The sequence below is a fragment of the Bactrocera tryoni genome, chromosome 1, assembly GCF_016617805.1.
Source record: "Bactrocera tryoni isolate S06 chromosome 1, CSIRO_BtryS06_freeze2, whole genome shotgun sequence".
NCBI lineage: Eukaryota > Metazoa > Arthropoda > Insecta > Diptera > Tephritidae > Bactrocera > Bactrocera tryoni.
The window spans coordinates 1,151,690-1,166,967 of NC_052499.1; the positions used below are offsets into that span (position 1 = coordinate 1,151,690).

Sequence of the window (15,278 nt, forward strand, 5' to 3'; positions counted from 1 at the left end):
CTCCACTGTGACGTGTTGTTGTGCGACGCAGCAAGTTTGTGTTACATACAGAGGTGGTTAGTGAGCGGACCCTTCCGGTTACTGACTGCAGTAAGAACGGGAGCTCTAAGACTGCACAGCATTTGTGTAGCTTAAAAAACAGAGTACCCAACCAATTACGAAACCTTTTGGAAAACATTTATGATTAAAATACAATATTTTTGCGGATAAATAATACAATCTTTGCATATATATTGAAACATTCGCTTTATTTAGAATTGTTGCTCATATATTTTTGTGTTTGCATAATATTGTTTCGACTAATTGTTTAGTCAACTTCCTCGATGGTTGGTCCAGCGCCTGCACCAGCGCCACCAGCACCAGGAGCACCACCAGCTCCTGGGAAGCCACCAGGCATACCACCGGGCATTCCTCCAGGAGCACCACCGGCTCCCTGGTATAACTTGGTGATGATCGGATTGCATACAGATTCCAATTCCTTTTGGCGGTGTTCATATTCCTCTTTCTCAGCCAGCTGGTTGGCATCCAACCACTTGATGGTTTCGTTGCACTTATCCAAAATGGTAGTGCGATCCGATTCGGAGATCTTGGTTTTCATGTTCTCTTCATCTAAAGTGGCCTTCATGTTGAAGCAGTAAGATTCCAACGAGTTCTTGGCAGCAATTGTTTCCTTTTGCTTCTCATCTTCGGAACGGTATTTCTCAGCTTCGTTCACCATACGCTCAATGTCCTCCTTCGACAAACGACCCTTGTCGTTTGTGATTGTAATCTTGTTTTCCTTGTTAGTGGAACGTTCCAGAGCAGTTACGTTCAAGATACCGTTGGCATCAATATCAAAGGTCACTTCAATTTGTGGGACACCGCGTGGTGCTGGTGGAATTCCAGAAAGCTCAAATTTGCCCAGCAAATTGTTGTCCTTTGTCATGGCACGTTCACCTTCATAAACTTGAATCAACACACCAGGTTGGTTGTCAGAGTAAGTGGTGAATGTTTGAGTCTGTTTTGTTGGAATGGTTGTGTTACGCTTGATCAACACGCTCATCACCCCGCCAGCTGTTTCAATACCCAACGATAGGGGAGTAACATCGAGAAGCAACAGATCTTGCACTTCTTGTGACTTGTCACCATGCAAGATGGCAGCTTGTACCGCAGCACCGTAAGCAACAGCCTCATCGGGGTTGATCGACTTGTTCAACTCTTTGCCGTTGAACAAATCTTGCAACAAACGCTGCACTTTGGGAATACGGGTCGAACCACCAACCAATACAATATCGTGAATAGCAGACTTGTCCAATTTGGCGTCACGCAAAGCTTTCTCTACGGGGTCCATGGTGCTACGGAACAAGTCGGCGTTTAATTCCTCGAAACGGGCACGAGTGATGGAGGTATAGAAATCGACACCTTCGAACAACGAGTCAATTTCAATGCTGGCCTGAGTAGAAGAAGATAATGTTCGCTTTGCACGTTCGCATGCGGTACGTAGACGGCGTAGAGCTCGCTTATTGGTGGTAAGATCCTTCTTATGCTTGCGCTTGAACTCCTGAACGAAATGGGTGACGAGACGATTATCGAAATCTTCACCACCCAAGTGTGTGTCACCAGCAGTTGACTTAACTTCAAAGATACCATCATCGATTGAGAGAATGGACACATCGAAAGTACCACCACCCAAATCGAAAATCAACACATTGCGTTCACCAACAGCCTTTTTGTCCAAACCGTAGGCAATAGCAGCTGCAGTTGGCTCGTTAATAATACGCAAAACGTTCAAACCAGCAATGGTACCGGCATCTTTGGTGGCTTGACGTTGAGAATCGTTGAAGTAAGCAGGCACGGTGATAACAGCATTGGTAACTGTCTTGCCCAAATAAGCCTCAGCGGTTTCCTTCATCTTAGTCAACACCATAGATGAGATTTCTTCAGGGAAGAAAGTCTTTTTCTCATCCTTGTAGGAGACACTGATCTTTGGTTTGCCGTCAACATTGACCACTTCGAAAGGCCAATGTTTCATATCTGATTGCACGTTAGCATCATCGAATTTACGACCGATCAAACGTTTGGCATCGAAAATGGTGTTTGTGGGGTTCATGGCAACCTGATTCTTGGCAGCATCACCAATCAGACGCTCTGTCTCGGTGAAGGCAACATATGATGGAGTGGTGCGATTACCCTGGTCATTGGCAATAATTTCAACCTTGCCATGTTGGAATACACCCACGCAGGAGTAGGTAGTACCCAAATCAATACCAACAGCGGGAGCTTTAGACATCTAAAATGAAAAAGGTAAAAATATCATCAGTTCTACATATATACAAACGCACTTCATCTCTTATTAACACATAATATACTTAAAATTTATTTTAAAAGTGAACATATTTGATTGTTGGGAATATTTAATGTCATCCAATTATTCCAATAACATCCCATTAATAGTTAGTAGTTTATTACAAAGCTATGAAAACACGGAATAATTAATTTTGGAACCTTATAAATTAAAAATTTCAAGACATGTCATTTATAAACCAAAAAATTTCATACCTATATTTAAAAAAAAATATTAAAACCATTTTTTTTTTTACCATACCAGTCTTTAGTCTCTATTTGAGACATTTTGAGGTAAAGTCTCAATTTGTGACTAGATACTATTCACTAAACAGTCTCTAGCGTTAGTCTCAAAATATTGCCTCAAATTTGAGACCTGATAGTTAGCAGGTAACAAAACTAAAAAGAACTCTTGTCTGCCATTTTGAATATACTGAATAGAGATCATCATAGATATTAATCGATTGTCGTTTTTTATATTTTGTAAGCAACTCAAACACGAAAAGGTTAAAAATAAATAAATTTTACATAAATTTCGTAAATATTATGAAACAAAGTCAACATTTTAATTGATAACACCGGTCAACACGATTTTTAGGTCTGACATCTACATGTGAATTTTTTTCCGGTTAAAGTTTGCTTTCTTAGAAATTAGAGCAATTTTTCGATGATTTTTATATTTTTTTTACAATTTTACTATAGATTATAATTAGAAAACTTTTTTTTAGAAACAAGAGTCTGTTTTTTTTTCAAGATGTGTGATAAACAATAATATATAAATGTAAAATAACAAGAAATTACTGCCTAGAAGTGAATATTTTTTGTATTTCTTTTACGCTCATATGAGCTCTCTCGTATTAAACCCCAAATATACTTATCAATGTAGATCAGCCCAAAGCAAACTTAAAGAACTAAAGATTAATATTTAAGTGTCTAAAATCAGAATTCAAGCATTAAAACAGAAACCCCAAAAAAATATTTTTTTTTGTTGACCGGTGTAATTGTGTTTTGACTATGTTATAGAAAATTTAATATTTATTACGGACATATTTATTTTCATTCAAGTGTAAAAACATCTCTAAATAATGAAATGTAATAGATTTTGTGACTGTCACTTACAGAATAGCAAAACCGGCTAAGTCTCAAAAATTGTCTCTAACTTAAAATCTCAAATTTAGAGACTTGAGGCTGTATCACAGTACAGAATCTTACGGTAAGACTCACATAACTAATGAAAATAAAAAATTCAAAGACTAAGTAGAGGCAACGCCATATAAGTATGTATAAGCATTGTCACACCTGGTGTTAAGAAACTTCTAGGGTTAGTTAGATGTATTTTTCGGAAACAAAAATGGCGTATCAATTTCTAAGTATTAAAAATAAACCATACCCAATAATAATATGCATAGGTATGTATGTTAAAAGACACCGCCACAAGGAATGGCAGATATGTTTATGCCTAAAACGTGTATATTTTAATTCTATATTTAAGACCTACATGTGCCCATATATCTAAACTAAAAAAAAATTTAACATTCGACCGCAGAAGAGCAAAACCTCTAATTATTTGATATGCTTAAATTAAATATATGTACATATATAAAACACGTTCTGCATTTTCATATATACATTTATATAAAGGGAAACTAATTAAAACAAGTATAAACAATTTAAATTTTATTTATAATTAGAAGGTTCAGTATAGGTTGCAACTTTTTCCTTTGTCAGTCTAAACAAGAGGATGTGACAATAACAAGCATACAGAGCAGATGTTTTTTACATCGCATCATTCAGAAGTTTGTTCAAAGAATTACTATGAGTCACCTTTAACTAATACTTGTATAGATAGAAGTATCGTGTGCTAACATGGACGTCACCTCTACAAAAATCGTTACGGAAATTTCCAGTAGAAGAGGTTGCTTTGAACGTGCGCTATTTTCGATATGAAGCCATAAAATCGCAAACCACACGAAAAATAATAATGTATATATGAAAAATACAAGTATAAATATATGTATTTAGAACATCGTTGCCTCCCGTGAGCAACTTTTTCTTTTTCAAACCCTAATAAAAGCAATCGATAGCCACACTCCAAAGTTCACACCCAATGTCGAAATATATATATTATATATATTTGAAGATTAAATTGAACATAACACAAATAATATTAGAAGTAAAAACCTTACCTTAATTTAAAAATAATAAAATGATTTACTTCACACTATTCCAACTACGTATTCACTTGGTATCATGTGAATCTGGACCCCTAAATTTCAATTCAATCGGAGTAACCCAATAACCACGTGTATTACACACAAAATTAAAGTACTTTGCAATATGCAAAATCATATATTCTCTCCATTTTAGTATTATTATTCAAATGAGAAGTAATTATGCTAAATTAAACTCTTACCTTTATTGTATTTTTTATTAAAAATGCACTGAAATTATTTAATCGCAATTTGTTACTTCACTTCCAACTACAATTTCTTCTCGTGTTATACGCGTCCGACTAGACACACACTTTTTCAAGGAATGGCGGCAGCACGCTACTTCCAACACATTTATAAATTATCGATGACAAATATTCTAGCACGTTCTGAACAGTGTTGCGTTTTCCTGGAAAGGGAAACCATTAGAATTATGCTGGTAGCGATAAGATTAATGGACAATTTGTTGTGCTCCGAATATATAGCTTAACAATAAGGAAATTTAAGTGATGATTGTTATATAGAAATTATACAACCAAACCTATTAACTAAATATAAAAATACAAATTCACTGAATGGAAAATTCGAAGTTTTTAGGCAACACTTGCTGGAATTTCCATTTACAAACACTTTGGACAACTAGATGGTGTTCAGACGCGGCAACTTTGATTACAGGTACTGGAAACTCGATTTGAAAAGAGACAAAGCGGAGCTCCTGCAAAGGAAAAACGTTCCGTTTTTGTTAATATTAATAATAATAAATTACGTGATTTTTAGAAATTTTTGCTTAGAATTAAATGAAAATTTAACAGTTAAGCTTTACGTCAGAAATTTATTTGAGAGAAAAGCTCGACGAAGCTTTTGTATGAGTATGTTCACAACATTCGCCACTTTTATTATATAATATAAAGACGCTGAAAGCAAATCGTTCATTGCGGTACGCGCTAAAGAACCAAAGCCCACCCAAATTATTTGGGAAAATAAGGAAAAATACAAATTTGTAATAGATGTTTTAGTATACAGCTGTTGTTAGAACTACACGATTGAAATAGCAAATAATATACATATAACTGAATATTCTAAACGTGGAACTCGCTTTTTAATTTAAATCGCTATCCTTTGAGCAACGGTTTATGTTGTTCGTTTCAGTTCTAAATATAATATTTATAGTGTTTATCATATATACAAAATGAAAGTTGTTTAGTGTGATCTCCTAAACGAAATATCGAAAAAGAATACTTGCAGCTCACATTGATAAATTATATCATCGATGAGAACACATGACAATAAAGCATTGTCACCTAAAAAGATTCTCAGATATTTCTTATTTAAAACAGCTGTTTGTCAAAGTCAAATAGCTTTATAAAAATAAATCATAACATTACTATCACATAACTACTAATAAATGTCTAAAATAATTGTTAATCAACTGACACACGCACAAAAGGTGCGTATTCTATATAAAACAATTTTACGTTTACACAGAGGTAAAACTTATTTATGTCGTATAGTTATATTACTTATTCTACAGAGTGTTTTGTAAATGCAGGTCTACCAGACGAACTTCGGGAATTGGGTGATAAATATGCTCGCGATGAATTTCGCCGTCATCTTACTTGCTCACCTATGGAGGCGCAATTATTTATAACAGAATGGGCGGTAATAACATACATTTGTTTAAGTTGTTAAAAGATACATATAGACATTTCGTTTCACAGAAGTATGCCGTAACAATTACTTCACAATTAGGTCTGAAAGGCAAAGCAAAAGGTACGATAGGAGACCAATTGGACACAAGCACTGTGGAAATGCTTAAAGACGACCAAGTGATACAATTGTATGAATTAATGTTGGTTGCTAAGGGCATTGAAGGTGATACAATTACCCCTACAGATATAAATCAGGCTAAATAAACACAAAATAAATTTTATTTATTTTCTTTTTCGTTTCTCCAATATTTTATATTCATATTGTACACCACCTTCTTCTTGTATTCCCATTGGTATTTCTTGATCCAATTTCACTTCTTGAAAATCAGCTGGAATCTCGGGGAAAAAAGTATCACACTCAAATTGTCGAAGGATCTTTGTTAAATATATTTTGTTACAACGTGGTGAAACTATGGCCTCCTTATACACTCCACCACCCCCAATAAGCCATACAGTTTCTATTTGTTGACTTAAATCAGTTTGTTCTAAATGTTGCATTGCCGATTCCAGGTTGGGATAAAGCAACACATTTTCTGGTAGGTCTGTGGTATTAAGCGTTGTACTTAATACTACATTTAGCCGATCAGATAGAGGACGCTTATCTTCAGGTATAGCAAAGAAAGTTTTTCGTCCCATTATAACAACATTCTGTTTTTTTCGATCTAAACGTCGTCTTGTAGTAGATGAAAAATATTTGAGCTCTGACCTGTTTTATATAAAAATATTAGTCAGGGGTATTGTAATATTGTATATATATTCATTAATACCTTAGACGCCATGGTAGTTCACCTTTCACACCAATACCGAAATTTTCACTAATAGCAGCGATTAAATTAAAGTTTAGCATTTTCACTCCTAATTTAACTATAGCCGCCAAATTTCGAGTTCTAATGTCATCATATAGTAAGAACTAATATATATCGATCAGATGACTTTTTTTGATAGATTTGGCCAATAATCGTCTTTGATTAGTCAACTATCGGTTAAGTCGCCGGATAATTACCCAACAACCTGACTAAAGATTTTAGTTGGAGTTTGCACGTCCTACAGAAATCCGACAACTCGAGCCAGACAATTTTCTGCATATGAAAAGTTATATGAAAAGTTATGCAGAAAATTGTCTGGCTCGCATTCTAAAATTCTTGTATGCTTGAAACTTTTTTTCGATAGCTAATTCCTTATTCACCATTTCAGTACATTAAAAATTACATTATGCATAGGTACCTGCTAACAAGAACACAAAGCGAATTGTCCGACCAGGAGCACCTGGGTGGCCTCATCTCTTCTCGTCGGCGGCAAAAGTCACATGTGAACCTAGTCTAAGTAATGATTTAACCACTGGGCATTAAAGCGCCCATACACGAGCACACAAGTGCGTTCGATCGGTATGTGTGTGCTTGCGGTTTATCGTGTATGGGCTTGTTCGCGTACCGATCCATGTTCGCGAAAATGTTTGATTTTTTACGATCGGTGCGCGAACATGTTTATCGTGTATGGCGTTGTCGGCGCACAAAATCTCATTTCTCTCGTTTCGCCGAACAGTGAAGATCGCGGACAATGGCAAGTGTTAAGGGGATAGCCTGCTTTCGAGGCTTCAAAAAATCGATTTTTTTGAGGATTTTTTTGGGAGGGAAAGAAATAATTGATTCAAGCGAAATTTCTAGGCTTTATAGTTATATATTTGAACATCTTTCACAAATTTTTTTGATACGAAATCTTTGATTTTCTGCCTTTGGGAAGCAATTACCCGTTGCATCTCGCATGTACATTTTTCGGACGGAAACAAAAAGTTCAAAGAGATTCATATTTTTCATTAATTTATCTTCTAGTTAAACTAAGAAAATTCCAAAAAAATTGTAAAATTTAAAATTTTATTAAAAATTGAATAAATAGTGGCTTTTGATCAAAAGAATTTTACTTTATGCTGCTTAAAAATATGTTAAAATTTGACTTTTCTTAATATTTTTTTTAGTTTAAATATAAGATAATTTTATGTCAATGATAATAAACTTTGCCTTAATTCAATACGACGTTTAGTTTTTTTTCTATCCTGCCCGCCAATTAAGAATAATCGTAAAAATGAAAAACCGAGAAATCACGCTTCAAAGTTTTCGCTTTTTTCCTAAGCGCTCATACATATACATAGTGTAAGAAAAATAAAAGTTGGAATAACTTATTAACGAAATACAATGAAATAGACAAAAATGCTACATTAGAAATAAATTCCAAGAAATGTTCCGCTTGCCTGTCGCAAATGTTAACTCTGTGAAGAACGAACGCAAAATGGATTTGTGTGTCGTGTATGGGCAAACGAATTCATACCGATCGAACGCACTTGTGTGCTCGTGTATGGGCGCTATTACTGGCGTACTTGAATAAAAGCGGAAGGAGCATTTTACTGTCAAAATTCCTCATGTCCTTAGATTATATGTGGCGCATGCCTAAATAAGGGCGGCGGCAACGCTCAGCGTTGAAAAATTCGATTTTGACAGCGTGTTGAGAAGTAAAGCACAAAATCAAGAAATTATAGTTTTTCTGAAAAATATCTTGTCGCGCTATTAATGCTATATTATGTGACATGTTTCCAACTTTTACAATCAGTAGGGGGATTCTGTTGCTCTTGCAAGATTGCACGCTGAGACAAAATGCAAAAATCCTATACCGAAATATACAAGGCCAAGAGAGCACTCATTGCAGAATCTAGTGATATATGTATGAACGGCTGATTCGGTCAATTTATTGATAATGACTATTGTGAATTGGCGCTCCTTCTGCATTCATTCTTAACAAAAAAACTGTAACAAATCCTCATAATTTAAATAGAATTTATAAAATCTATTTAAAACTTACCTTCTTCAACATTTTAGCGGAGAAATATATCCTTATGTAAAATTACAGGTTTAACAGGGTTGCGATCATATTTTTACGTGTCATTGCACGAAAATAAATATGGGTTTTGGTCCGACATATGGTCAGCCATTGCAAATAATTTTCTGCGTGTGTTTGTTGTTGTGCCGTGTCACCAAGTGGAAAAATCTGTGATGTATAAATAGCCTCTAACAGGCGAGAATCTTTTGATATTGTAACGATTTTGTTTTATCATTCGTGTTTGTTATATAATCAATTGTTTAATTGCAATACTTTAACGTTGTGCAAAGAAGTATCGGCATTTTTAATAAACTTCGATGATTTGAACGATAGTTATCGGTTATCCATAAAACGGGCATTATTTATTGTAAGCTTTTTTACAGTAAGTTTTATTGCTTACTTATCTTTCTCCTTTTGTGCAATTACACAAAGATCTTTTTTTATTAAAGTATTTCTGATTTCAAGTGTTTTTTATTAAGAATATGTAAATAATGGTTTCATATAAATGTCGAACTTGTTGTGAGGATAATGTTGGCAGTTTTTATTCTCTTCAAGAACTGTTGGATTACGATCGTCACCCAAAAAAAACTGTTGCAGATTTCCTATGGGACATAGCTAAAATTAATGTATCTACTTTAGAATTAAGTTATTTAAAATTACATTAACAAACAATTATTCATATTTAGAATAACACTGAAGTTGCTAAACGTTTACCACAGGATATTTGTCGAGAGTGTTCATGCAAGCTTAAAAATACGTATTCATTTGTACTTCAAGCTCAAGCAGCAAATAAAAAATTACAAGCTAGTTTGTACATCGAAAATATTAAAACTTATACTACTAATAAGGAACTAATAGATAAGCAGAATGACTGTTTATTGGAATCGCCCATTGATATACCTATTCGACAAACAGAAATTAAAAAGGAAGTCACGTTCGAGCAAGGAGATGAAGGCAATAAGGAATTCGTTAACATCGGTAAAAATGAATGTCAAATCGTGAAAACTGTGGATGAAATAGTACAGTTTGTAAAAGACGAGGTGGTCGCGGATGTAAATGCAGGAGAAAATGATTCCGATAGCATTAGTACAGGTAAAGCATTTATTTTTTGTTAATTTTTATATAAACAATACAAAACTGAAGTAGACGGTGACGTAAACACAGATCCCATAACCACAGTGGAAACTAGTTGGTACAAAGAAAAAGGTGATAGTGATGGAATAGAAAACCCGAGTAATCTGGATAATAATTTGAGGTAGTATTTTAGACCTAATACATCTTTTTGATATTCAATAACGCTATTAATGCATTTATTTCAGTGAAGATATTTCTGACACCCCATTATTGAAGCGACGTCGGCTTGGGCAGTTATCCACTCAGACCTTCGAATGTACATTTCGTGAGGATGATGGTCGGTATCATTGTAATAAATGTCCCAAAGATTTTGCATGGAAGAAAGATGCGAAACGGCATTTGCTGTTACATTCCAACATCTCTCCATACAAATGCACAGAATGCAGCCGTCTCTTCCAGAGAAAGGATAAACTTGATAAACATATGGAAGTACATTCCAAACGAGAGCAAAGAAATTTAAATAAAAGGAAAGTTCATTCCAAAAGAGATTCCGGTAATAGTGCTAGATATATCTATTAGCTAAATTTACTTAAAGGTATTATTTTTGCTTGCCCAGAAATTGAACAAATGGTATTAGATTCAGATTTACAACTCGATATAAATGATAGTGAAACTAGTGATGATGACAGTGATCAAGATGAACTGTAAATATAATAAAAATACTACAAAAATATATTCATAAATTTCTAATTTTTTTTATATTGGTGACAGTCTAACAACACAACAAAGGAGTAGGCGGCCATCTACCAAAAAACCGGAATTCACCTATTGCAATGACGATTGTCGGTATCATTGTAACAGATGTAATAAAGATTTTGCTTGGAAAAAAGATGTAGAACGTCACATAAAAAGTCATTTCGGAATATTTCCATTCGAATGCATCAAATGCCATCATCGCTTTCAGCGAAAAGATAAGTTTGCTGAACACTTAAAAATTCATACAAAACGCGAGAAAAGCGTTCGTCGCCCTAGACCAATACAGTGGAATTTTGCTGAACACCTTTATACGGAGCAGCGTTTTATTTCGGTAGAGTGCAAACTTTGCTCCGAGGTTATACCAAACATTAAAACTCTACGTCAACATATGCAAACACATAATGAGGTCCATACGTTACATTTAGACGCTGAAAGTGACGTGATTAAAGAGTTATTCCCCAATTTTAATGGTGACATAATAGAAATTAAGGAAAACATTTGCAAAGACATAAGGCATAAACTATTTGCGAAGTATTACGCAATTGTTAATGCGTATGGCTATGAAATGGCTTTGAGTGATTCTGATTCTGAAAATGATTCGGCTGGGGAGAAGTACGAATGCGAATTATGTCACGTAAAGTTGGGACGAAAATATCAGCTATTTCAGCATTCAAAGTCAGATCACTCCCAAGACAAACTTCCCCACAAATGCAACGTTTGCAAGTTGGAGTTTGTCAACACAACAATATTTGAGAAACATTCACGGACACAATGCAGAAATAAGGATCGAAAATATCAATGTCTCAAATGTCCGGGGAAATTTGTTTGGGTACAGAATCTTCAGGGCCATAAATGCTCTAATCGGCTAAATGTTTATGTACCGAAGCGTCCAGAACAGCGGAAACGAAATTTATTGCGGTGCAATTTTTGTGATAAAACTTTTCGTTATGCTACGGACTTGAAACGACATCAAGAGACACATAACTTAAAAAGTCAGTCTCATGTGTGTCCCATCTGCAGCCAACCCTTTTTGAAAGCAGAAAATTTGCGTCAACATTTGCGACAGGATCACGAACAAATTAAACGACGTATCGAATGTTGCTTGTGTGGAGAGAAACTGAAGACTCTTTCTGAGCTTCGCGTTCATTTATCACGTCATTCGGATGGGTGGACTGGCATCAGATATACAGAAGGTCAATACTTTAAGATTCATTGGCCGCAAGGTTGTCAAGGAAAAGAAGGAGAGGTCGAACGTAGCATAATAATAGATTTTGCTGGACAAAATTTAACGAACTACTATTCGGCTGTTGATGAGAGTGGCAATGAGTTGGATTTGTATGATTCAGAAAGTGATTTTGAAACGGACAAAAAGCAAAACGGAAATCCATTATCAGTACCCTATACGTGTGATTTGTGTGGTGAAGTTTTTTTCAGGAGAACACGCATCCTTCAACATCAACATAGTGCACATGCTGATGGAGAAGGCTCCTTCCCTCATGCTTGTTGTCGTTGTGAGAAACGTTTCGTTTGCTTGGGCTTATTAGAACAACACTATAAACGCGATTGTGGTAATATCTATAAGCGATTCGATTGTCAACGATGTTCAGCACGATTTGTGTGGGAGGTAAACCTGCAACAGCATATGCAACGGCAACACATTGATCCAGAACAACAAATAAGTCGACAACTTGCCAATAAACTACAATGTGATCAATGTAATAAAGTTTTTATTTGGCCAAAAGATCTCACGCGACACAAACGCATACACATGCCCGATGATGAGAAGTTTGAATGTCTGTATTGTGAAAGAAAATTCTATCGAAAGGATCACTTGCAGACTCATTTAAAAGTTCATGGTTCCGGAGGGAGCATGGCCACGACAACAGCGGCTGCCAGCAAGCGGGAGCTTATTCGTAAAGTAAATGCTGTCGATCCGTATCTCTGCCGGCCTAATGGCTGCAAATGTGTTCAATGCAAAATCTGCTTATCCAAGCATACAAAAATTGCAGATTTGCGAACACATATCTTGGAACATCGGACAAATGTGTCATTATCACAACATGTAACAACGAATTCAGAAATTTCTTTGCTTTTTTATCCAGATGAAGCGCCTATGTCGAAGGATTTACTAATGGCGCGCATGATGGCTGATATTACAGCCGGCCAGATGGATCGATTTTATTCAATCACCAATGAATTGGGCCATGAGATAAGCATTAGCGGCTCCGACACCGACGACACTGATTCAGAGTCCGAACCTGATGAAGCATTGTATCTTGCTATGGGGCAAAATATTCGGCATCCAAGGCGTTCAATATATAGTTGCGATTTGTGTACCATCACGTTCAGTCGTAAGTACAAACTTTTTGCTCATCAAGCGAGCGATCATAATTGGGCGGACGCTCCCCATGTATGTCAACATTGCCAGGCGCGTTTCTTGTGCGAGAAGCTGTTGCATTCGCATTATCGGCACCAGTGCAAGAATTTACTGAAACGTTACGTGTGTCGCAAATGTCCTCAACGCTTTATGTGGAAGGAGAATCTGAAAATGCATTTACGCACAATGCACCCTGACAGCGAAGAGGTTAAGAAGGTGATAAAAGTGGTATTAATGGGAATAATATCGTTGAATTAAAAATTATATATTTTAGTGTTTCGCACCTAGTTCATATGATTGCGAGCAGTGCTCCAGAAGTTTTCAGATGCAGAAGGATCTCACGCGCCACATGATGACACATAGAGTCGATGCTACTGTATTTCCATGTTTATGGTGTCCACGTAAATTTTACCGAAGAAGTAATTTATACTTGCACATCAAGAGGCATGGCATAACATCACATCAGTTGAGTGCTGCCGCTTCTCACATTACTGCTTGTAAAGGGCCGAATGGAATAAAACAGATTTATTGTCGAGTTTGTAACATAAAATTTCAAAAATTATCTGCACTACGCACTCATCTGCGGCAAGAGACGTCAGCAGTGCCATCTTCACACCACAATTACCGTTCACAGCACAATTATTCAATAATGAATGAGTTGGGGTACGAGTTGGACATTGACGATTCAGAGACAGATGAGGACCATAATGCTAAAACATATAAATGTCAAATGTGCGGATTAGTTTGTAAAAGACGATATGAAATGAGTCAGCATCAGTTATCGGTGCATAAGCACGAGCATATAACACTTAAATGTGATAAGTGTGTATTTAGAACAGTCACAAGTGTAAGTGTGATGAATAATTTTTGAAACCTCATTTTCAATATTTTAATTTTTTCAGGATATTATGGAACATCACATGCGCACACAATGTAATAATAGTGAAAAATTACACCAATGTACGCACTGTTCATTTAAATTTATGTGGCCTGAGAATTTGGATGTGCACATTAAGCTGGTTCATCCAGAAGAAGGACAAAAATCGGTTGAAGTTGCAGAAGACGTTGTAGCGACCTCCCGCAGTGAGCCTGTCCCGCTTCAAGAATTCCATTGCGATAAATGTGATAGCCGTTATAATCGCAAAGATCGCCTGATTGCACATATGAAAAAAATGCATCCGGTAGACGGTGATGTCCCCAGCTGCAGTATGAATATTGGCGATGTCAAGATATCCAACGATGAAAAAAAGCAACCTAAAGAAAAGAAGTTTCTTTGTGCATTTTGTGGGCGTGCTGTGAGCTCCTCATCAAATTTGATTGTTCACATGCGACGTCACACAGGCGAGAAACCATTTCAGTGTGAATTTTGTGATAAAGCATTTCCACGCTCATCTGATTTGGCATGCCATCGGCGTACTCATACGGGTGAAAAGCCCCATCGTTGCACAGTGTGTGACAAGTCGTTTTCACGCTCCTACAAGTTGCATACGCACATGCGTATACATTCTGGCGAAAGGCCGTACAAGTGTTCATTTTGCGATAAAAGCTTTACACAATCTAATGATCTTGCTTTGCATGTACGTCGCCATACTGGAGAACGACCGTATGTGTGCAATATTTGCAATGAAGGTTTTATTCAAGGAACTGCGTTAAAAAATCATCGTACATTGCGCGGACATTTTGAAAAAGAGGAAATTAAAAACGTTTCTGAGATAAAGAAACAACCGAGCAGCGTATTGCAATTGGATGAGCAGGGTAATAGCTTAATACTTTTGTAAAAAAAAGTTTTTAATGAACGTTACGAAAGCTGCTGAGAATAGTTAGATACAATTGATGGTAATTGCAATATTTTTTCTTTATTCTATTCAACATAAATTATATATTTATTATTATATAACAAATTGAAATATATTGATGTATTAATAAAAATATAAGAAAAGGTTTTTTAATAAGTTTGCAGAA

At 35.8% G+C, this 15,278-nt stretch overlaps 4 protein-coding genes across 6 annotated transcripts; 2 read left to right on the forward strand and 2 right to left on the reverse strand.

The window, feature by feature from the left end:
• Nucleotides 1-229: 229 nt before the first annotated feature.
• Nucleotides 230-4,838, reverse strand: LOC120769789 (heat shock 70 kDa protein cognate 4). The gene is made up of 2 exons (XM_040096978.1): nt 4,736-4,838; nt 230-2,269 (listed from the first exon to the last, which is right to left on the reverse strand). The coding sequence occupies exon 2, from the start codon at nt 2,267-2,269 to the stop codon at nt 308-310; it is 1,962 nt and encodes a 653-aa protein (XP_039952912.1). The 5' UTR covers nt 4,736-4,838; the 3' UTR covers nt 230-307.
• Nucleotides 4,839-5,872: 1,034 nt separating this feature from the next.
• On the forward strand, nt 5,873-6,462 carry LOC120769810 (succinate dehydrogenase assembly factor 3, mitochondrial). The gene is made up of 3 exons (XM_040097017.1): nt 5,873-6,019; nt 6,082-6,191; nt 6,251-6,462. The coding sequence occupies exons 1-3, from the start codon at nt 5,938-5,940 to the stop codon at nt 6,443-6,445; spliced, it is 387 nt and encodes a 128-aa protein (XP_039952951.1). The 5' UTR covers nt 5,873-5,937; the 3' UTR covers nt 6,446-6,462.
• Nucleotides 6,443-7,663, reverse strand: LOC120769804 (dihydrofolate reductase-like). The gene is made up of 2 exons (XM_040097003.1): nt 7,009-7,663; nt 6,443-6,947 (listed from the first exon to the last, which is right to left on the reverse strand). The coding sequence occupies exons 1-2, from the start codon at nt 7,086-7,088 to the stop codon at nt 6,464-6,466; spliced, it is 564 nt and encodes a 187-aa protein (XP_039952937.1). The 5' UTR covers nt 7,089-7,663; the 3' UTR covers nt 6,443-6,463.
• Nucleotides 7,664-9,508: 1,845 nt separating this feature from the next.
• LOC120769770 (zinc finger protein Xfin) lies at nt 9,509-15,196 on the forward strand. Of its 3 annotated transcripts, none has more exons than XM_040096955.1 (8): nt 9,509-9,735; nt 9,796-10,201; nt 10,253-10,364; nt 10,429-10,736; nt 10,800-10,887; nt 10,955-13,532; nt 13,591-14,163; nt 14,219-15,196. In XM_040096955.1, the coding sequence occupies exons 1-8, from the start codon at nt 9,601-9,603 to the stop codon at nt 15,092-15,094; spliced, it is 5,076 nt and encodes a 1,691-aa protein (XP_039952889.1). In that variant the 5' UTR covers nt 9,509-9,600; the 3' UTR covers nt 15,095-15,196. The 3 variants fall into 3 exon arrangements, with proteins under 3 accessions (XP_039952889.1, XP_039952893.1, XP_039952902.1); XM_040096959.1 differs by having other exon boundaries at nt 10,256-10,364; XM_040096968.1 differs by having other exon boundaries at nt 10,274-10,364.
• The last annotated feature ends 82 nt before the right edge of the window (nt 15,197-15,278 follow it).